Genomic DNA, 22998 nt, shown 5'->3' on the forward strand with positions numbered 1-22998 from the left:
CATTCATTACATTAAACTGCCTTAACAAACCTCCAATTTAAAAACAACAGGAAACAGAATATCAATTTGAGAAAAATAAAAGTTTAACCCATTAAAAACAGAAAAGATTAATTTCTACAAGGTCTTTGAAAAGCATCTGAGATGACAGTTCACCATTATTTTAACAAACCAGAAGTCCAAGGAAGATCATGCATTTGAATATGAAGAGCCCCTTCCAGAATGAATAGAAGTAACAGACACTAAATGCCAAACTCTTAAAACTCAAAGTTCATAGGTAAGTTTATTTAGGCAAATACAATGCAAGTGGGCTTTTTTCTTTTTTTATTAAAGAAAACTGAACTACTCAATCTGATTTAGATGTGTAAAAGAGATTCATCTTATTCATCACCACTAATATAAAGCAAAGGGAACAAAGAGTATTAAGTTCAGGCTACCAAGAAGTGTTATTTCCCATCCTCATCTATTCTGAAGCACAAACTTGATTCCCTTTTCCTGACTTAGGCTGACAACTCAAATTCATTTCCTGCCAATTAAAGTAGGATGGTGAGACACAAAGACAAAACTAAAACACCTTCCTCCCCCCAACCCCCTTCTTCTCAGGCTCACTTTCACTCCTTCATTCCCAACTTTCTACCTCCTCCCCCCACCCTCAGAGGGGGTGAGAATGTGGAATGGGGGGTTGCAGTCAGTTAAAAACAGCTCATCTGCCACTCCTTCCTCCTCACACTTTTCCCCTGCTCCAACGTGGGGTCCCTCCCACAGGATAGTTCTTCAAGAACTGCTCCAGCATGGGTCCTCTCCATGGGGTATAGTCCTTCAGGAATGGACTGCTCCAGTGTGGGTCCCCCAGGGGCTGCAGTTCCTGACAGAAAACCTACTCCTGCATGGGCTCCTCTCCAAAGGCTGCAGTTCCTGTCAGGAGCCTGCTCCAGCACACGCTCTCTACAGGCTGCAGCTTCCTTCTGGGCACATCCACCTGCTCTGGTGTGGGGGCCTCCACAGGCTGCAGGGTGGATATCTGCTCTGGAGTGGTCTTCTCCACAGGCTGTAGGGGAATCTCTGCTCTGGCGCCTGGAGCACCTCCTCCTTCCCTGACCTTGGTGTCTGCAGAGCTGTTTCTCTCACATTTTTCCCCCCTCGTTCCTCCCTCTCTCTCTCACACACACACACACTGCTGCACAGCATTTTACCCTTTCTTAAATGTTATCACAGAGGTGCCACCAGCTTCACTGATTGGCTCATGTTTGGCGAGTGGCAGGTCCATTTTGGAGCCAGCTGGAACTAGCTTTGTCCAGCACAAGGGCAGCCCCTGGTCTCTTCTGATGGAGGCTGCCCCTGCAGTCTCCTCACTACCAAAACCTTGCCATATGAACCCAATACAACTCTCTCTATTCATACACACTTTTTCCTTCCCCCCCCCCCCCGATTTGTATTACCTACTTCTACCAAAAAGAAACCAATAGATGAGAATACTTATGTAATTATACTTGGGGAATCTTTGTTTTAACTCCCGCTTAGGTTTCTTGAAAGCAGGAACTTAGAACATTGGCTTTTAATTTATCTTTTTAATCTTCTGTGGAAGGTATGAGTTTATACAGCAAATTCAAGCCTGCTGACATGCTGACAAAGAGCTGGCTTTACTTAACTATCTTTTGTGGTCCACAGACTATTAAATCAACAAAGCACATTAAATCCACAGAAATTAGTCTTGTATTAACATCAGCTTTCAAGAACATAAACAATGGTAAGGGACCTTGGTGCAAGAAGCCACTTTCTGCTTACTGGAAAAAGGAAGTACAATGCACCCCAGCCAGCTACTTTCCAGATAAGCTTTACTGAGCACACCCTTTTTTACCTACAGAGAAGCAAGGTCTGCTCAAGTGCTCCATGTCTTGTTCTACAGGAAACATAGGAAGAGCAAAGAGATGGGAAACCAGATTGCTATTCAATTGGCACCAATGTTTCACTTCTGCATTCCCTGTTCTACCTGGAGCTTGTGTTGCAGTTCAACTATAACTGCCCTTCCTTGCTCATTAAGCTTTCTTAATGCTAGCTAACTAATATGTATTTACTCCTATTCAAGTTTGCAACAGAATACTTTCAAGAACACTACACAAAAATGCTTCTCTTAAATTTAAGAGTCAGTTTCTCAGAGCATTGCTATAAAGGTTTTGTGCTTATACTTAACTCACTATCCAGATAATGTTTATATGTGATATTTCACCTAGAACTACTGAAAACATTCCAGAGCAGTGATTTCAAGTAAATAAAAAACTGGAGAGTAGACTCCACTGTAATTATTACACAGAAATTCTAACATCAAGCAGCAAGATTAGATTATAGTGTTTATGTCAGTCTACAACCTTCACCATGCTTGGTACTAGCACAGATGGTTGCTAACATGGCCAAGGAAGTCCAAACAGTGCAACAACAAGTTATTAAACCATGAAAATACAAGAGATTCACTTCTACTTGTGGCCAAACAGAACTTCAGGCTCAGCACCTGCAGAAATGGAAAGATTTCTGGTCATCTACCAGCCAGATGAAGAGACTCAGCAGTGGAAAGGAACACAGGAGCATGGCAAATTGGCCATTTCTTTCCCACATGCTTCAGAAATGCTTCTTCACAGCTAGTCACAGGGAATAGAAGACAGCTACAATTCCTTACCACAGTGCTAGCCAGTGTATACAATCTAAGGTTTCCAGTTAGCCCCTTCTCCAGCCCTCCTATTACTGAGAATACTACAGGTTTTCCACAACTTCTACAATTCACAGTAAGAGTTTATTTAAAACAATATAAAGCAGTATCCATGAGGCTGTGTATTTCTGTAAAGCCAGCCCTGATCCACTGCTTCTCTTTACTTTCCAAAGCAATGATGGTGGCTCCCCTAGATCTAGCTATATTTCATTGTGATCAGGACTGTCACCCCAGAGCAACAACCATGGAAGCTTACACAGACATCAAAGAGGGAAAAACAGCCTTGCTACATTTGTAAAGTGTCATATTTTTGAAGTGACATACTTTTCAAAGATTTATTGTCGTTATTACCAACTGTATCACCAATGCTGCTGCCTAGATTTGTCAGTGTATCTGCTTTCATCTCTCCTTTTCTACCTACTTTTGAAAGTCTAACTTTCTCTGCAGTTTCTTCCCAGCAGCAATTCTCAATTACTTTCTCAACTTGTTTTGCTTCTCTTCCTAGCATTCTGAATGGAACAGGATCACTAAAAGCCTAGTAATGATAATTTGCCATCAATAGCAGCTATTTTGTTACTGATTTTATTTCCATTCTGTAGAATTTATATTTCCAGACCATTTGAAGACTACATGCAGCTTCACTTCCCTGGTTACAGTTAGGTATCTGTCTGCAGTCACAGCTAGCTTAAGGAATGTTTCCTCCTAGTGAAAATCATTTAGAGTTCTGGAAAACTTGAAGAAGAAGGGGGGGGGGGGGGGGGGGGGAAACAACAACAACAACACGACATCAACAAACAAAAACAAACCACAACAACAACAGGGGCAAGTCATACTAAGGTACCCCATAAGCATCAAACACCTTTCACAATAATTATTTTAATAATGAAAATAGGCTGGACAGAAAAAGGGCTCAATTCTTTAATACTGGAAGCCTTCACCCTTCATTTACAAAAACAGAGTTTCCTGATAGCAAATGGCAAGCATACAAATAGGTTTTCCGAGATCTGTCTGTGAATTAGGCTACAGGGTTAATGACTGATACAAGCCTAGGGGAAAAAAAAAGTTTAACATTTTAAAACTTTTTTAAAGCTTTAAAATGTGCTCAGCAGCACATTTAAGATGCAGAACAAAGTCTCACTTCACAGGCAACTATCATGTTTTAAGTAAATATCAGGAAGATGCAAATTACTTAAAGTTGTCTGGAAGCTTTTTGTGATATTTAGTTGGTTTAGTCTTATGAGAATTGCTACGGCTTTTGAATAACTTTAATATACTGGTATTTACAAGTGGTCATAGTTTGATACGCAGTATTACTCCTACACTATCTTTAGCTGGGTGGCTCGTTTCAAGTAGTAAAAAACTTACTTAATAAATACAAAGTCATCAGAGTCATCCCTGATAAGTTAATGTTTATTGGAGGTCTTATTTATAACTCTCTGAAAGTTCAGAAGACTAGCTTTGTTCATGTTCCTCTACTCAACTAACAAGGCTTGTTTTGGGTTTGGTTTTTTTTGTTTGTTTGGTTTTTTTGTTTTTTAATATAAGTAATCAGGAATATTTTGCCACTTACTAGAAGAAACCCAAAATTTGTTTGCTAACTAGACAAGTACCATCTTTACTGGAAGCAGAAATCTAACAACAACAAAAAAAAAAAAGCTTACAAATTATTCACAAGATTCAAAGTTTAGACTTTCTAGAATATTTCTAGGTATAATATGGAAGCTTGACATAAAAAAAAAAAATACACAAAAGTTGTTAAAGTTTCTTTAGTTTTACTGCTCTTAGGTTTCCTAGAGATTTGCACCTAATATCACCTAAACACTTCTCTCTTCCCCTTTCTTCCCACCCTATTATTCACTATGCTACATGCAAGCTTAATGGCCAGCACGTGCTGAAGGACAGCTGATCATTACGTTGTTCTTGGATTTCTTCACTTGGGGCAATAATTTAGATCTATCCCCTCTACCCAACTGGCTGTTTCCATAAAGCCCACAGAACTCAGTTTCCTTTATGACCTCTGACTGATGGAATCAACTAACAGGTTCAACAGGCTGTGATCAGAAAGAGGAGAAGACAGACAGATGGGTAGACTGACAGCATGATCACAACTGCTTCTATTTGTAAGTTTGCCTTGTCTTCTTAAATCTGCAGCATTCATCATATTCCCAGTTTTAGAAATATTAGCTTCCTAGTGCAGTAGATACTTGTTGAACTTAGCAGTGTTCTAGAATAAGAATTTAATTCCACCCCTACAAGTTCACTGTTATCCTCATCTTGCAGCAGGGAAGTTCTAACCAGGCTTTTCCAACCAAGTGAACCCTCTACACATCCTAGAACACCAGCAATTGACATTAGAGGGGTGGATTATTATTTTTTTTAATTAAGAAGACAGCTGGGAAAACTGTACTTTCACTTTAGAAAACAAACATGAAGTTAACACTTTCCATTATACTGCTTTGACAACTCAACAAAAAAAGGAAGCCTCACTAGAATTAACAGTCCACTGTTCCAACTTTAGAGATAGCCTAGTTCAGGGTTTATACAGCACATATTATGCATGCATGCCCTGCACTTCATAGACACAAGTTTTACTTTAACATTTCAATCTAATCTGTTTCAGCTTTTGACACTTCAGATAACTTTTGAGGAAAAAGAGTAATGGATGCTGACAGAGCTTAAATAGTATTAAAACTGTATTACGTAAGGTATATACACATGATTGTTACAGTTATTAAGTGAAGCTAACTGATTCTAACAAGCAGATTAAGCACCTGTAAAAAAGCATGGCCAGTCCTCCTAAATAACGGTCTACTTGCTCACCAGGAAGCTTTGGCACAAAGTTAAAACGTAAACCAGTTCTAAAACTAAATACAGGAGAATATGTAGCCAAGGACTGAAAGTGCTTACCTTGACTCTCCACTACTGTTTCTTACAATGTCTTCATCACTGTGCCCATTCATTGTAAATATTATGAAGTTTAAAAGATAAATAGAAGCCCACTCAGGTTAGAAGGTGAATGTCAAGAATCTACTTCTTGGTACTCTGTTTTCCAGGTGACTTTACTCAACTGTTCTCTGCAGGTATTGAAGATTTTTCCCAAATTACCTAAAGTAAGAAAGGAAAACATTGACATAATTTGAAATATTTGATGGTTGCCAACTGAAAGATACTGAAAATAACCTGTCCTGTCACAACAACACTGAAAGGGAGTATCTATCACATTTGACATCTTTTTAACTGAAAAATAGCTTTTGGTATGCCATAGTACTGTCTTAAGAACAACCAGATCTAACTTTTAAAGGAAAACAGCCTCCCCAAACACATAAATATAAGTTATGGATATTAATGCTCTAAGATCTGATTAGCAAAATTATTTCATGAACAAAACAAACACATCAGAAGCATTTCCAGACACAGACATAATATTTACATCCAGTTGGGGGTAGAGGCAGGAAAATAAAGACTGTCCCATTTAAAAAAATTGGCTCAACTACATCAAGCTAACAAGATCCCACAGATGGAGTGATCGTTATTTCATATACATTAACATCTTCAATCAGATCTCTGCCGCGTCAGATGCGCCTAGAAAAAGTTTAGGCTCACTTTAAATGGAGTGCAAGTATGAACTCACTGATAATCAGCTAAAGAGCAGCGCCTCTCACAGATTTAGTGGTGTGAAAGCAATTAGGGGCTTGCCTGCAGGTTGCCTGCCTCGAGGTGTTCTCCTCTAATACAGCCCGACCTACAGCTCATGATGGAGGCGGGGGCCGCCTCGTTCCGGGATGGAAAAAGCCCTGCGCTCAGGCACCATCTCAGACACCAGGGATACTCCAGCCAGCAAACAAAGGCGATGACAGAAGAAAAAGTGATAGGAAAGAGCCCTGTAACCCCAGAGAAGCCGCGAAGCGAAGCTGGGCCCCCCGCGGCGGCGAGCCAGGCAGCTTGGTGGTTCTTCGCGGATCGGCCGCTGCTGCCCAACGAGGCCAAGCTCCGTGCTGTCTGTCCTCCCGCGCCTAGGGCGCGAACACCCTGCAACCTCCGGGACCGGCACTCCCCGGGCCCCAGGAAACGTCTTTAGTGGCCACGAAACTCGCTCCTTGTCGCCCACTCCCTGCTCCGCGACGATCCTCCCCGACCCACCCACACCGCGCTCTCGCGGCCTCCCGTTACCGACCGCTCCCAAGGCGCTCCCGGGGAGAGCCCAGGCTAGGGCTGCCTTCCCTACCTCCCGCGAGTTCACCTCCCGCCCCCGGAGACGGCCCTCTGCTGGTGGCGCGACCCGCACAGGCGCCGCTCCTGGCCAAGGCTCCCTGGCAGTATTGCCAAGGCGGCCGCTGTCCTCCGTGCTCGCTTCTCCCAGCGCCCCCCCATGGCCAGAGAAGAGCGAAGGCCACACTCCTGCCTCCCAGCCGGTTCGTCACAGGCTCCCCCCGCAGGAGCCAGCGAAAGAGGCTCAACCCCGGCTGCCCGCCTCAGCTCTCACAGTTCCCTCCCTCCCTTCCTCTTCAGAAAACAGCGAGCGGGTCCAGGAGCCCAGCCCCGCGCTGGGCATCCAACCCCTTCTTCTCAACGCCAGTCGCCTCCCCATCCATCTTCGAAAGCGACAGCCACCGCACAACTCCGGACCAGGGAAAGGGAAAGGAGCCATGGCGGGCCTCTGCCTACCTGCGTGCGTGCGCCCGGCCCGGCCTCCCTAGGGCTGCCCTGGTCCGAGACGGCGCTACACCCCACGAAGAGGTCTGTGCTGCAACCTAGGGTCGGAGGCTGCTCCTGCGGCCGCCACAGGGCCTGGGCCGCCGGCTCCTTACAGCCCCACGCGGCGGGCTTGCCTGCGGCCCCCACCGGCTTGAACAATAGGGCCCCAAACCAGGCAGAGAGAAGCCTAGGAAGTAGGTACTGTGTTGCTCCGCCGCCGTTTCTTAAGTCCTCCCGACCACCGCCATCACGCTGCCACTCCGCTCAACCTCCTCCTCCTCCTCCCTTAGTCGGATGGAAACCCTGGGCGTGATGTCAGTCCTGCGCCCTGGGACAGAGCGAGGAGGAGGAGCAACAGCCGGGAGGGGACAGCGCCGCCGGGCCATGGCGGCAGGAAGGGCCGCTTGGAGGGGGTGGCAGAGCCAAAGCGGCCTCCTTGCCGCGCCGGATGCGGCCGGGAGCAGCAGGCGCGCGCCCGCCCGCCGCAGCAGCGCGCCCGCCCGCCGCAGCAGCGAACGGGTGCTGGGGCCGGTGCCGCTCCTGGTGCCCGCTGCAGCTCTTGTGTGAGGGGGCAGGACGCGGCCTGGCATGAGGGGCACCCATGACCTGCGCAGCGTGGCAGGGAACCTGGCCTAGGCCACATGTTACTGTTTAGTGTGGTGTGGGGTTTTTTTGTTTCAGGTTTTTCCTGTCTAAAATCAGAGCCCCCTAACAAACGCATGCATTTCTTAGTCTTCCTATGCGGTTACAAGTGGCATTAGGGCATATTTAGGAAGGCTTGGCATGCAGCTGAACAGAGGACACTTGCGTCCATGAGGAAGGCATCCCCCAGCTGGAGGCAGAGCACTCCTTTCTTCCTCTTGATATCTAACTCGAGTTGTTTCAAAGTGATTAATGTTTGTTTAAGGTGGCTCATGTTCAGAAAAAAAAAATCATGGAAATCATGCTACTGCTGGAGTCTACATGTTCCCAGAGTGGCAAAAGAAAGTAGTGGCTGCTGAGTGAAAGACTGTGCTCCGAGCAACACAATTACACAGCCAAATGTGTTGGAAGCAGGAAGTGATTTACCTGCTTTCTCCTCTTTGGATTCCCGCATATGTAATTACACTCTATCATACTAGGGAGGATTGTGGGGTCATTACTGACCAGGATGTGGTATCAGACTTGGAATTTTCTTCAGCACCTTGCAAGAGTAAAAGAGGTTGAGATTAACATGAACACACAGTTTGCTCATGAAGGAAGGAAAGGCTTGAAAGAAGATAGTCATTGCATGGGTATACCAGAGCAAGGTGGCTACAGTAGCTGTCAAATCAGTTCATGCTTGAAGAGTTGTGTTGGCCAGGAGCCAGCATCTGAGTCCCAGTCAGTCAGCTAGAGATGTTGGCCTAGGGTTTATCTCATGGCTGCCCCCCCCCCCCAGGGTGAGCAAAGCTGGGCAGCCAAGGCACCTGCCACCCTCTCAGCAGGGCTGCAGGGGTTTCCTGCGGCTGCTCCTTCAGCCCACCAAGTGTTGGGATCAGCTGTTACACACAGCAACTCTATCTCCATTTTGGAACCAGGCTGAAGCAGCAGAGGCTAGGTGAGGCACTTCCACTAGTCCATCTCTCAAGCACCATAGGAAAATACCTCAAAATCTCAGGAATTAAAGACAGAGAAAATAAATGGGTTTTTCCCCCCTTAGAGTTAAAAAAAAAAAAAAAAGCATAAGAAGGTGTTCAGACAAGAAAACAGCTTCAAAGCCTACAAAAAAATCTGTATTAGACTATGCTCCTTCCTGAAGCACTTACTTAAGTTTGCCTAAGTTAGCTTAAAGGAGAATATTTCATTGTGATAGAAAAGATGCCACAAGATCAATAGACTTTAAACTCAAGAATGTCAGAATGAAAATAACTGCTTTAAATTAAATTACAATTGAAAATGTTAATTTAAATTAAGGTAATTAACACTGAAACACTTTACCAAGGTGTACTGGGTGTGGCTGGGCTGGAGTTAATTTTCTTTGTAGCAGCCCGCATGGCACTGTGTTTTGGATTTGTAGCTAAAACAGTGTTGATAACACACCACTATTTTGGGTATTGCTGAACAATGTTTGCACAGCACCAAGGCTTTCTCTTTTTCCCACTCTGCCCCTGCAGCAAGTAGGCTGGGGGTGGGCATGAAGGCTGGGAGGGGACACAACCCGGACAGCTGACCTGAATTGGCCAAAGGAATATTCCATGCCATACGATGTCATGCTCATCAATAAAAACTGAGGGGAGGGGGTTTTGTAGGAGGTAGTTATTGCTCAGAGACTGTCTGGGTATCAATCTGTTTGTGGGAGGTGGTAAGTGATTGTCTTTGCATCACTTGTTTTCTGGTTTTGTTTTCTTTCATTTTCTTCTTTCCTTTACTTATTAAGCTATCTTTATCTTGACCCAGAGTTTTCTTGCTTTTGCTCTTCCTATTTTCTTACCTGTTCTGCTTGGGTGGGTTGAGTGAGTGGCTGTGTGGTGCTTAGCTGTTGGATAAGGCCCCAAATCTGCAAACATTTTGAATATTTTCAGAGTTTCCTGTCATTCCTCTGGTGAGTATTTAGGGCAATTGCTTCATTAAGAAGGATATATTCTGCAAGATTGTCTATAGAGTAAGAAGGTGTGACTATATGTAAATTAAGTATATTTGTAATAGCTTATTTTAACTATCAAAAGTAACAATAGCTGTGAAAATATGACAGTATTAGCATAAATTAATAATTAGAGCATGTGCTAAGGAAACTTACCAGCAGTACTATCAAGATTATAACATCACCTGTTGTGGCATATGCTTCATTTTGCAGATGCACAGTACCTCTACAGTTACATCTAACCCAGCATATCAGATGTCTATGGAGAACTGCTTTATGGTTTCTAGAAGGCTCTGGAATGCATGATGCTACTTTAGATTAATTAAGCAATAATGCATGTACTTACACCCACTACAAACACCCCTTTAGCCAGGAAGGCATTACATGTCATCTTCACTATAATCTGTTACTACTGGGTAGTTTGCTAAAAATCCCCCCCCCCCCCCCCCCCCCGGACTTCAACACCAGTAGTTTTCACATCCAAATTAATATGGTTAAACCTACCTCTTTTCCAATGAGGATTAATCCTTAGTTTGTTTGTGGAGTTTCATGGTTTACCTAGAGCTGAGGTGTGTCTGTTTTCTGTCTGTAGCAGAGATGCTAGCCTGTGTCCACTAAAAAGAAATTGCTTCCTGAACACAGCACTTAAAAATACTAGCCACCCTTTGTAACCCAGGAGATACTCTCCAGTCCCTAAGACTTCTAAACATGTCTCAAAGCACAGTTCCCCAGGAAGTACCTGCAAGTGCCCTTTTGTTTGTGTTCAAAGAAATGAAGGTGCTTTATTTATATTTGCCAACCTCACCTGCAATCACTGTCAATCCTAGACAAGCTTAAGATTCAAGCAGAATAAAGTTCTGTTTCAGCAGGACATGAAGTTAAACTCCTAATTACAAAATTTAGGAGAAATTTACATTTTTATGTTATACTCTACTTAATCTTAGCTTCTTCAGTTTCCCCTCACCTGAGCCACTTCAGTTCTGGCAGCCTGGTCTACCTGCTTGTTGTTTCAGTGTTCTTCAGTGGCATGGCTTTTGGGCATGTGAGTATCTATATGATGGACCTTTAAAGCAATGTTTTCTATCTGGGCAGTGATATCTTGCCCGGATGGGTTTACCTCTGTGCTGCCAGTTGGTCCATTTCCATTGCTGTAGCCACCTCCACAGGGCATTTGCTGCCATCCATGAGTCAGTATAGAGATAGAGCACTAGCAATCTCTAGGGCCAACTAGATGGCTTCTGCAAACAGACTCAATTCACATTTCCAGTGTAGTAGTTATGGCTGGGACAGAGTTAAATTTCTTCATGGTAGCTTGTATGGGGCTCTGTTTTGGATTTGTGATCAAAACAGTGTTAATAACACACACATGTCTGTTATTGCTGAGCAGTGCTTACACAGCATTAAGGCCTTTTCTGCTTCCCATGCTGCTCCCACAGCAAGTAGGCAGGGGGTGCCCAAAAAGTTGGGAGGGGACACAGCTGGGACAGCTGCCCCCAACTGACTAAAGGGATATTCAATACCATATGACATCATGTTCAGCAATAAAAAGCTGGGGGAAGAAGTGTGTGTGGGGGAATGTTCAGAGTGATGGCATTTGTCTTCCTAAGTAACTGTTACGTGTGATGGAACCCTGCTTTCCTGGAAACAGCTGAACATCTGCCTGCCAATGGGGTGTAGTGAATGAATTCCTTATTTTGCTTTTCTTGCACGTGCAGCTTTTGCTTATCTATTAAACTGCTTTTATCTCAACCCACAAGTTTTTCTTACTTTTACCCTTCCAATTCTCTCTACCATCCCACTATGGGTGGGGTGGGGTTGAGCAAGCAGCTGTGTGGTGCTTAGTAGCCTACTGGGATTAACCCACACCACCCTTAAAAAATATGTATATATCTCAGTTTAATGTAAGTGATTATTTACAAGTTAAAATGAAATAGAACAACTTCAACTGGTACAAGTGTGTGCATACATTTGCTTTAATTAATTACATTGGTTTAATTGAATGATAAACTGATAATTGGGTGATTATGACTCAAGGCTGTCCTTAAACCTGATATGTAATACAATAAACTAAACCCTTTTTACAGATTACTGCCTTGTCTGGACAGAGTATCTGTACATGATTGGAACATCTGAACAGTGACACTGAATTAGTGCAGTGGCTGAAGGTTTTGCTGAACAGTTTCAAGAAATAATTAAAACATTGGCATTTAAATGGTTATAATGAGGCTTCAAAGTTAAAATCCGTCAAGACAGCTGAGAAAAGTTCACACTTTTGTTTCTACTGCTGTTTTGTTTGGTCTGCCTTTAAATTGCTCTTGGCTTGCTGGAAGCATTAATTCTTTTTAAAAGTCTCTTGCCTGCTTTATAAATATGGTGTTCCTGTTAGTATAACCTTCTTAATGTTTAGCTAGGGAAAGTGTAAAGTGAGAGTGGAGTTGTTTGTTTGGTGGTGGTTTTTTTTTCCTAGGCAGTAATGCTTGATATTTTTAAGATAAAGGCAAACCTATAACTACAGTAGACTGCTTCAGACTATATTCTGGAGTAGGGGAAAAATTAATTCCTGAAGGCTTACTCAATCACAATAAGCACTTACATGGCTGAAGGTAAAAGCAATAAATTTAGCATCCAGGGTTAAAAAAGAAATTTATAGCCATGATCCTACAAGCAGTAAAAGAAGTGTCAGATGATAGTTTTAAATGTTACTTTTTTTCCTCCTTAAGTATACTTCTTGATTTAATTAAATCTTACTATTTTTATTGTGTTTTTGTTTTAAATCACACTAATCCTATACATAGCTATTTTAAATAGCCTATGAAAGAACTATTAAAGAACTTCATTAAGGAGAAGATGAGTTTGTCATGCAGTCAGTTTTAGAATTCTTGTTGTTTAGTTCTGTTTTGGAATTGGATAATGAGAGAAATAGACTGTTTTCCCTTAATTGCCTGTGATGTCCTAATTCTGTGACGATACTGCCAATCTTTAGTTTCCTTTTAGTTTTGATGTGTCTGGAAAAGGAAAGACATTTTCTGATAGGAATAGAATGTATATGGTTTCTGGTTTATGTTGAATTTATTTATTTTTGGCCTATGGTTTCAACTCTTCCCACACTTTTCTAGGATCATGGATAATTGTGCTCATAAAGGAGCAATTACAGCTGTTACTGTAATTAGTAAAAATTGTATTCTTAGTCCATGTCTGTATTAGGAACCTGATAATTTAAGGTCTATGACTTTTATATCTAAAAAAGCCAAGAGGCTAGACATAACAGCAGAGAGAGTTCTTGCTCTTTTAATTTGGAAATTGAGTAAAATCTTTTCTCCTTCAGGACAGGTTGTGCTTTCTTGTGATGTTTATTGAGTGCTTAAGTTATCCAGAAAAAAAGTATATGGGTTCAGTAACAGCATCTAAGACAAGATACAGCTTATTTTGTTTCTTACCTACACATTTGCAAATCAGTATCTTATTTCAAAACGGCACTTTGGTTTTAAAATCAATCAGGCTGAGTTGAATTGCCTGAGTTGGTGGGTCCTTTAGAAGGGCGGACTTTGGATTGTTTAGGAGTCTGGTTAACAGAGTCCCTTGGGAAGCAGTCCTGAAGGGCAAAGGAGTCCAGGAAGGCTGGATGTTATTCAAGAAGGAAGTCTCAAATGCGCAGGAGCAGGCCGTCCCCATGTGCCAAAAGTCGAGCAGGCGGGGGAGAAGACCGGCCTGGCTGAACAGAGAGCTTTGGCTAGAACTCAGGAAAAAAAAAGGAGAGCTTACCGCCTTTGGAAGAAGGGGCAGGCAACTCAGGGGGATTACAAGGATGTTGTGAGGATATGCAGGGAGAAGATTAGAAAGGCGAAGGCCCAGCTAGAACTTAAACTGGCCACCGCCATTAAAGACAACAAAAAAAGTTTTTATAAATATATCAGTGACAAAAGGAGGGCCAGGGAGAATCTCCCTTCTTTGTTGGATGCAGAAAGTAACCTTGCCACGAAGGATGAGGAGAAGGCAGAGGTACTTAATGCCTTCTTTGCCTCAGTCTTTAATAGTCAAGCTAGTCATCCTCGGGTTTTTCAGGCCCCTGAGCTGGGAGACGGAGATAGGACGCAGAGTGAAGCCCCAGTTGTTGGAGAGGTGGCAGTCACTGACCTGCTCCTCCACCTGGATGCACACAAGTCTATGGGGACAGATGGGATCCACCTGAGGATACTGAGGGAGCTGGCAGAGGAGCTGGCCAAGCCACTCTCCATTATTTATCAGCAGTCCTGGTCAACCGGGGAGGTCCCAGATGACTGGAAGCTAGCAAATGTGACGCCCCTCTACAAGAAGGGTCGGAAGGAGGATCCCGGGAACTACAGGCCTGTCAGCCTGACCTCGGTGCCAGGGAAGGTCATGGAACAAATCATCTTAAGTGCCATTATGCAGCAAGTGCGGGACAACCGAAGGATCAGGCCCAGCCAGCATGGGTTTATGAAAGGGAGGTCCTGCTTCACTAACCTGGTCTCCTTCTATGACAAGGTGACCCGCTTAGTGGATGAGGGAAAGGCTGTGGATGTTGTCTACATGGACGTTAGTAAAGCATTTGACACAGTCTCCCACAGCATTCTCCTGGAGAAGCTGGCTGCACACGGCTTGGATGGGTGCACTCTCTGCTGGGTTAAAAACTGCCTGGACGGCCGAGCCCAGAGAGTTGTGGTGAATGGAGTCAAATCCAGTTGGCGGCCGGTCACAAGTGGTGTTCCCCAGGGCTCAGTGTTGGGGCTGGTCCTGTTCAACATCTTCATTGATGATGTGGATGAGGGGATCGAGTGCACCCTCAGTAAGTTTGCAGATGACACCAAGTTGGGTGGAAGTGTCGATCTGCTGGAGGGTAGGAAGGCCCTGCAGAGGGACCTGGACAGGCTGGATCGATGGGCCGGGGCCAACTGCATGAGATTCAACAAGGCTAAGTGCCGGGTCCTGCACTTGGGTCACAACAACCCCATGCAACACTACAGGCTGGGGGAAGAGTGGCTGGAGAGCTGCCTGGCGGAAAAGGACCTGGGGGTGTTGGTTGACAGCCGTCTGAATATGAGCCAGCAGTGTGCCCAGGTGGCCAAGAGGGCCAATGGCATCCTGGCTTGTATCAAGAATAGTGTGGCCAGCAGGACCAGGGAGGTGATAGTGCCCCTGTACTCGGCACTGGTGAGGCTGCACCTCGAGTACTGTGTTCATTTTTGGGCCCCTCACTACAAGAAGGCCATCAAGGTGCTGGAGTGTGTCCAGAGAAGGGCAACGGGGCTGGTGAAGGGTCTAGAGCACAAGTCTTATGAGGAGTGGCTGAGGGAACTGGGGTTGTTTAGCCTGGAGAAGAGGAGGCTGAGGGGAGACCTTATTGCTCTCTACAGCTACCTGAAAGGAGGTTGTAGCCAGGTGGGGGTCGGTCTCTTCTCCCTAGTAACAAGCGATAGGACGAGAGGAAATAGCCTCAAGCTGCGCCAGGGGAAGTTTAGGTTAGATATTAGGAAAAATTTCTTCACCGAAAGTGTTGTCAGGCATTGGAACAGTCTGCCCAGGGAAGTGGTTGAGTCTCCATCCCTAGAGGTATTTAAAGAACGGATAGACGTGGTGCTCGAGGAAATGGTATAGTGAAGAGTTGGAAGTGATAGGTTAATGGCTGGACTCGATGATCTTAAGGGTCTTTTCCAACCTTAACGATTCTATGACAGTTTCTCCACAGCTGATGCCTCAATGTCTGGCCAGTCCATCATTGCTAGGATGTTGACGTATGATGTGGGTGCATTCTGTGCAAACTTCTGTTACATGGACCATGTGTGCTAGATGTCACCTGGATCTTTGGACACCTGTTTTTTGTCCAGGTCACTGTAGACCACCTCCACCACCACTAATTCCCTCACATACTAGATACCTTCCTCAATGGTGGTCCACTTGCCTTGGTAGTTTTTAAGATCTTTGAGGGGATACCTTGCCTTCATGCTTGACAGGAGCTGCCTCCAGAAGCTATGAATTGTTGCTCCTCTTCCAGTCCCTTTATTGATTCCCTGGTCCCTAGTGAGGGATCCCAGCTGCCAGGCTTCCTTGCCCTCTAATTCCTGACTGTGGGCCCCAGTATCTCAGCATTGGAGCAACCAGACAGCAATCCAGTCTCCTGGCTGGTGGCTGTAATCTTTCCAAATAGCTCACGGCTCACTCGAGTATAGGGACCTGGTGGTTTTTGACTTGTTTATGATTTCTGTCTCTTCCTTTTCCTGTTCTTGCGGCTGATCTGCTGCAGAACAGGCTGCTGCTTTTGATTATTTCTTCTGCTCCCTCTCAGGGAGAGCTGCTTCTTCCTTTATTAACCAGGTTGACCTCTGCTTCCATTGTTTCTTCTTGACTACATAAGTGACTGTTATAGTCGAGGGTTGGGTCTCAGGTTTAGCCACAATGTCATTTATAAATCCTTAGATCCAGGGACCCTCTTGCTCCTTTGAAGGTGCTTGACACAGGCCCAGTAGTCACAGACCAGGCCCCAACACAACTCTAGAAGTCTCTGTCTCTTTTTGGTATAGTCACTTCAAGTGGTCTGCCATTTCAACAGGATTCCACGTCTGTTCAAGCATAAACTCCCAGAGGGCTATCAGAGGTGAAAACCACTCTAGGCACCTGCCCAAATTCTTTCCCACACTTTGCTACCCAGGAATCGGCTGCCTCGGCACATTTCTGTGTATCATCCCCAACCAGTTGATTACTGGAGGTTCCACTGTGTTCTGAACTTGGATTGCTGGATTCAGAGTCCGATGTGGTGGCAGGGGCCATGTAGGCATTATTGTAACCCTTATGAACAATAGTCAAAATTAAAATCAGGCTCATGAAGGAAAAATGGAAAGGACCCTATACCACTTTACTGACCACCTTTACAGCAGTAAAGGTAGAAGGAATTGACTCCTGGGTACATTACACCTGAGTGAAGAAAGCACCCTCAACGAAGCAGTGGACCACTGAACAGACTAGAGACTGTAAACTGAAATTCTCTAAAGCTTAATGAACTGTACCTGGGACCTCGAAGACTCATATCTTAAGTTAGTGTTCTCAAGGACTGACTTTATGTTGTTGTCTGTTATTGATATTGGTTCCCATTGCAATTGTGTGTATCTGTAGAAATACTAATTCCTTCACAGGAACAGGCCAAAGTGTTACTAAACAAACATCATTATCCTTTGCTTAATCATGAAGGTGCATAGTTGGAACTCTGAGAGGCAGCCAGTGAAAAATCCCTGGGAGGAGAATGTTTTTTTGTATTAATTCAAAACGTACAATGCAAATCATAAACAAAACTGACTGCTGGGTCTGTACGCACTTCCCAGAAACCTCAAAGAAGGGAATACCCTTAATTGGAATTCCTATGCCCATCAATATATCCTAGAGTGATTTGTGGGTGAATACATCTGTTAATGTAAGTAAAGAAATAGAAGATCAGGAGTGGAAAATAAGTACCCCAGGATCATCAGAAAAATATTATACCTGTATTCAGAGGTGCAGTTCTCCAAAAGGAACAGGTAAACTAGATTGTAGGACAAGCCCCTAGACCTTTGTTGGAAATTACACAGAATGTAATTGGACAATTGACGTGTCAAGAACTCTTCCTTGGCCTGTGCCAGAAGGAAAGGAATGGTATTGGATATGTGGGACAAAAGCAAGAAAAACTCTGCCAGGAAACTGGTCAGGAATTTCTACTCTGGGAGCTGCTCTCCCAAATATAACAGTAGTTGATGGATTAGAACCGAGGCTATGGATACGATCTTATATCAAAAGATATAAAAGAAGCAATCCTCTGATCAACAGACCCACAACATTCCACTCATTTGCCGGATGGTTTCTACCCTGGTTGGGGGTTAGTGAACTCGAGAAAGCTATAATAAATATATCGGATGTAATAGAAAAGATCGGCAATGAAACTATGGATGCAATATCAGCCTTACAGGAAGAAGTGACACAGTTGGCTGAAATTACTATTCAGGATAGAATGGCCCTGGATATGCTCTTAGCATCTAAGGGAGGAGTGTGTACTGTCCTAAATACCAGCTGTTGTGTCTATATGTGGACCAAAGTGTCAGAATATCTACTGAAATTTTTACATGAAACTCAAAAGGATGATACTTCCCTTGGCTTTGCCGAAACTTGGAAATGGCTGACCTCTTGGATACCAGATTTAAGCTCGTGGCTAAAGAAGCTAATATGTATATTGATTATAGGATTATTAATATTTGTATGTGTATATGTGTTAATCCAATGTGCATGGAAATGTTGCTCCACACTGGGGGGGGCAGACCTATGAAAAGATGAGACTTGTATAAGGAAAATATGAATCTTTCCTTACACAGTCTCAAAGGGGGGAACTGATGACTAATTGTTTGAATTTATGATGATATTGTCTACCTTGAGAAGGTATGTGCTAAAGATAATGAGTATGAGAATATCTATAATGAGGAACAGAAGGTCAAGAAACCTCTAAAACAGCAAACGTATATCTTTGAGTGTCAAAATTCCTCCTTAAACCCATTTTGCTAGTCAGCAAGATCCACTAATTGGTGTCCCCTAGGTGAACCAGCTAATTATAATATGAAAACCACACCTCTGTTGGAGGAGCTATCTGCCTCCAAAGGAAGACCCCTACCCGCTGAACATGCGCAGTGATTTTAAAGGGAGCTGTATCTTTAAATCAAAGTGAGAATAGAAATAACCAATGACTAACAAGTAGGTGTTAACAGTAGGCATAGTTGCTTTGTTTAATTGTATAAATATGTGATGCAAGGATAATGGGGTGTGCTAGCTTCGTGGAATTACCACCTAGCACCCATCTCTGCGCAGAAATGAAATAAAGCAAATATCTCGACTCAGTGTGTGGATTGGTTCTTGCACACTGGGTAAAGAACCCATCTTTGGGACAACATTTTGGTGACTCTGGTGGGACTGCCATAAGGCTTTGCCCGGATCATCTTGCCATCCCTGACAGTGAACTGGACCGGATAGAGCTCCAGCGCGTACCAACCTATTGATTGGTGACTCCTCCAGATTCTCTCCGAAGTCAGGGCAACAAGCAACTCAAAGGTGCAATGCCAAACAGAGATATTTGCGACAGGGCAAAAGGGGGGCGAATTCTTGGATTGGTAAGTGTAAAATTTTATTATAAGGTTAAAATTTTAATGTATTATCGACCAGTGGGGTCGACAGAATTGATCTCCATTGTAAGTCATGATAATGCTCAGCAGGGGGCCTTAATTGACCAGTAGGGTCGGAGCAGTGTGCATTGGTGATTATTAAAAGGTCCGGACTGATACGGTATGGTTAAAGTTGCATGTAGATGCTCAGCAAGGGTTGCCTTAATTGACCAGTGGGGTCGGAGATGAGTGCACATAAGGGAAATACTGACCGGGGGGTCAGAGCTGGCAAATAGGTAATAGGTAATTATTTAAGAATTTGGTTAAAATGTGATCAGACCAATCCACAATTCCTCCCTGTAGCCCTTTGAGTTGTATTTTGAAAAACTGGAACAAATTTGGAGGGGACCCTATGACAAAAGTCAAAATAAAAGGATATTGTAATCAATGGTGGCTGAATTATAAATTGGATGATGATGAGACCTGGCCAGAAAATGGATCAGTAAACTATAACGCTATATTGCAATTGATGATGTTTTGCTATTGGATGGGAAAATGGGATGAAGTACCTTATGTTGATGCCTTTATGACTTCGTATAGAAAGCCTGATATTCGGAAAAGATGTAAGCTGACAACTGACCTGGTAATGTATACAGCTTCTGAGAGAAAGGAGAGCAGTTGTTGCATGGGCTGTCATGATAGAAAGGTTATGTGAAGTAGCTAGAAAATGGACAGATTTGAATCTTGACAATGAAGCAAATCAGAGGATGTTCAATATGTTGTTTATTGGGCAGTCGGCGCAGGATATAAGGAGAAAGATGCGGAAAGTTGATGGGGCAGGGGGTATGTCGATAACTGGGATGAAAGAGAAAGAAAAGAGAAACAGAATAGAATGAAGTTGCAAGCATCTTTGCTGGCAGCAGCAATAAATGGGAATAATATTAGAGGGAAAGGTAGGGGTGGAAGTAGAGTAAGAGGGGGATGAGGTGGAATGATGCATGGAAGAGGTTCACAAAACTGAACCCTGTTGGGGCCAAACCAATGTGCGGCCTGTAAAAAGGAGGGACTTATATCCCAGCTAAGACCAGCCTGTTGGATGGAGATGAATGATTGACCCAGTATGTTATAAGTATGCAGAAACAGTTTGCAGACAAAAAAAAAAAATTATGCTCAAATGGTACCAGTCGGCATCACTTGAAGTACAGGTACATGATATATAGCCTGGGGATAAAGTTCTAATAAAGATATTTTCTAGAAAGTCTAAGCTAGAACCGAAATGGGGAGGGACATATACTGTTTTACTATGCTCTTACTTTGCTGTTAAAGTTTAAGGAAAAGAAAATTGAACACACCACTCGCACATTGAATGAGTGAGGGATAGCCAACCAGCTGACAAAGTGGAACACCCCTTAGGATCCTCTCTATTAGCATTAGGGACTAATCAATGACCTTTGTCTGACATTAAGCAGGAATGCTTAATAAAAAAAAACAAAGGGAGGACTGTTGTAGAAATCCCTTTCTAGCTCAAATAGAATCCAATACATAGTGTTAGGAGCAAGACCTGTTGAAGCCTTAGGCTGCAAGCTGTGAACTTTCACCTAGATACGCTGACTGTATGCTGAACTCCTACCTAGCTACATGAAGGAAGGCCCTGAAACCGGTGCAAACCAGAAAGATAAGGTAGCCACAACCATTGGCAGAAGCTGCGACTATTCAAGATAAGAAAAGGAATGACCTGCCTGGAGACAGGGAAAGGATCCAATAAGGAACAAGAAGACCCCAGACCCAAATATTACTATTGGACCGAACCGTCCCATGAGGGGAGGGGAACATAGACTGTAAGGGTATAATTGCCCAGGGATCTCTTTGTTTGGGGTCCCTCCCCAGAGGCACCCAGCTCGAGCTGCTCTTCACCGCTGTACCACTCAATAAATTTGCCTGGCGTACGTCATGTCGGAGACTCTGCTTTGGGGAAACCTAGGGTCGAGCCTGAAGGGAGAGAAAGCGCCTGAGGGTGAGTGTGAGTGTGTGTGTGAGTGAGGAGTCGAAAAGGGGCACCTGTCAGCTCAATGGAGGGACTCTGGTCCTAACAGTTAAAAAGTCTCAGGTGGTGTGTGTGTGACTCCCTGGATGGTGTGTGAATGCTCGGGCAGCTGCTGCTCCTTTAACAATGGCACACACCAGTATGAATGTTCCAATTGTGTAGAGATAGTCAAGAAACCATTTTATCCACAAATCCAAAACACAGCACCATATGGGCTGCTCTGAAGAAAGTTAACTCCATCCTAGCCAGATCCAGTATGCCTGGTTATTAATATATCTTCTTATTTGTGGGTCTTCACAAACCATCTCTTGTTCACTCTTATTCAGAGCAGTCATAGTCTTTTTATCTGAAATGAACACCAGCAGCAAGTCAAGTCTGAAAGGATGCCAGAATACCAATATAGGCTTCTTCAAGCTTGTTTCTAACTCTTCAGAGAGTTGGTTGCATTCTTCTCTTCAAGTCCTGGACAGAAAACAATAACATCATGGACTTCTTCAGTTATTAAAGTTTCTTTTTCCTTGATTGCAAGAGTAAAATGTGTTCATTAAATAAATTTTGTGTAGCTTAAATTTCTCAAGTAACAGAAAGAGTAAGGATTTGTCTTCATGTACAGTTAGTGAAAATTATTTCCCTTCCCTCACAAATAAATTTGATTCCTTCACCTTAATCTAGACTGTGTGATAATTTGCCTTTAATGTGTGTGTTTTCTTTTTCCAGGAGACTAAAACAGGTTAAGGCTGAGAATTTAAAGGGAGCTAGATAGCAACGCATGTTAAAATTCAGTGGGAAGTGTTCATTTAACTCTTTGTGGTCCTTTACAATTCTGAATGCAACATGGCATGAACGCAATTATTTCCATAAAAATGACACCTGACTTCAGTGGGCTGAGCTTCAGGACTATATAGCTAACGTTCCCCAATGTGTGTCAGCATACATTCATTTGAGGACAGCATTGACATGTTTTAGTGAAATTCCTGAACTGTGAATTAGGATGGTTGAAGTGCAGGCAGACATTTGTATCTTTTCTATTACAAAAGTGTAAGGCCTGGCAGAAAGGTAGTTTAAATATCTCAGGATTTAATAGCTCATGTTTTAAATCACTGCAGCAAGATTCACAAGAGCTTGCTATTAGCATCTTAAGAGCCTGTAAAAAGACAGAAACCCTTCAGATTAGTAGGAATTACCTAAAATGGATATGTAATTTGAGTGGATATGCCTGTGAGCCCATTTCCTCAGTGCTTTCATTTAGACACCTTCCATGGTTGTTTAATTTCATGGTACTTAAACATTAGAGTTCAGTACGATTAGTTTATTATATCTTCAAAACTGGTATTAAGACTGTGAAATAGGTTTGTTTCCTGTTCTCCTTCACGCACCCCTCCCCCAACTTTGGAGTTTGGTTAATGGTGAAATGACTGAAAGTGAAATCTAGTACTTTTCACCTTGGGGAATACTGCCTGAAGAATTTGTGAAGTTTTTCTGAGTTACATTTAAAAAATTAAAAATAACTCCTTGTCAGTTTGGTCAGTAGGTGGCATTTGAGTTCACATATAGAGCTCATAAAGCTTTGGGAAACTACTTTTAAATATATTTCCATTGCACTCTGTGAGCCTGTTAGCACAGTTATAAAAACTGTATTAATGTCGCATATGAATTTATTAAGTAAATCTAATAGGCTCACAGGGCATACCAACTTACACTTTTCAGGTGTAGCTCATACTTCTGAAGAGCACTAATAATCTTTTTGGAGGCAGGTATTATAACTTACACACATCAATTTTATAACTCTAGGTTTAACTTCCTTAGGACTATAAAATGCATGAAACAAAAGTAT

The 22998-nt window shown here is 43.3% G+C and overlaps 1 protein-coding gene across 1 annotated transcript in view; it reads right to left on the minus strand.

Annotated features, from left to right (window-relative positions):
• LOC309601509 (chromodomain-helicase-DNA-binding protein 1-like) overlaps positions 1-7491 on the minus strand; it is a 61679-nt gene extending 54188 nt beyond the window's left edge. Inside the window, exons 1-2 of the mRNA XM_082334541.1 lie at positions 7364-7491; positions 5606-5803 (exon numbers count right to left, since the gene is read on the minus strand). Of these exons, the coding sequence (XP_082190667.1) occupies positions 5606-5658 (53 nt within the window). The 5' untranslated portion in view covers positions 5659-5803; positions 7364-7491. The remainder of the gene's footprint in view (positions 1-5605; positions 5804-7363) is intronic.
• Positions 7492-22998: the final 15507 nt, after the last annotated feature.

Source organism: Platalea leucorodia (genome assembly GCF_965183815.1).
Source record: "Platalea leucorodia genome assembly, chromosome: W".
NCBI lineage: Eukaryota > Metazoa > Chordata > Aves > Pelecaniformes > Threskiornithidae > Platalea > Platalea leucorodia.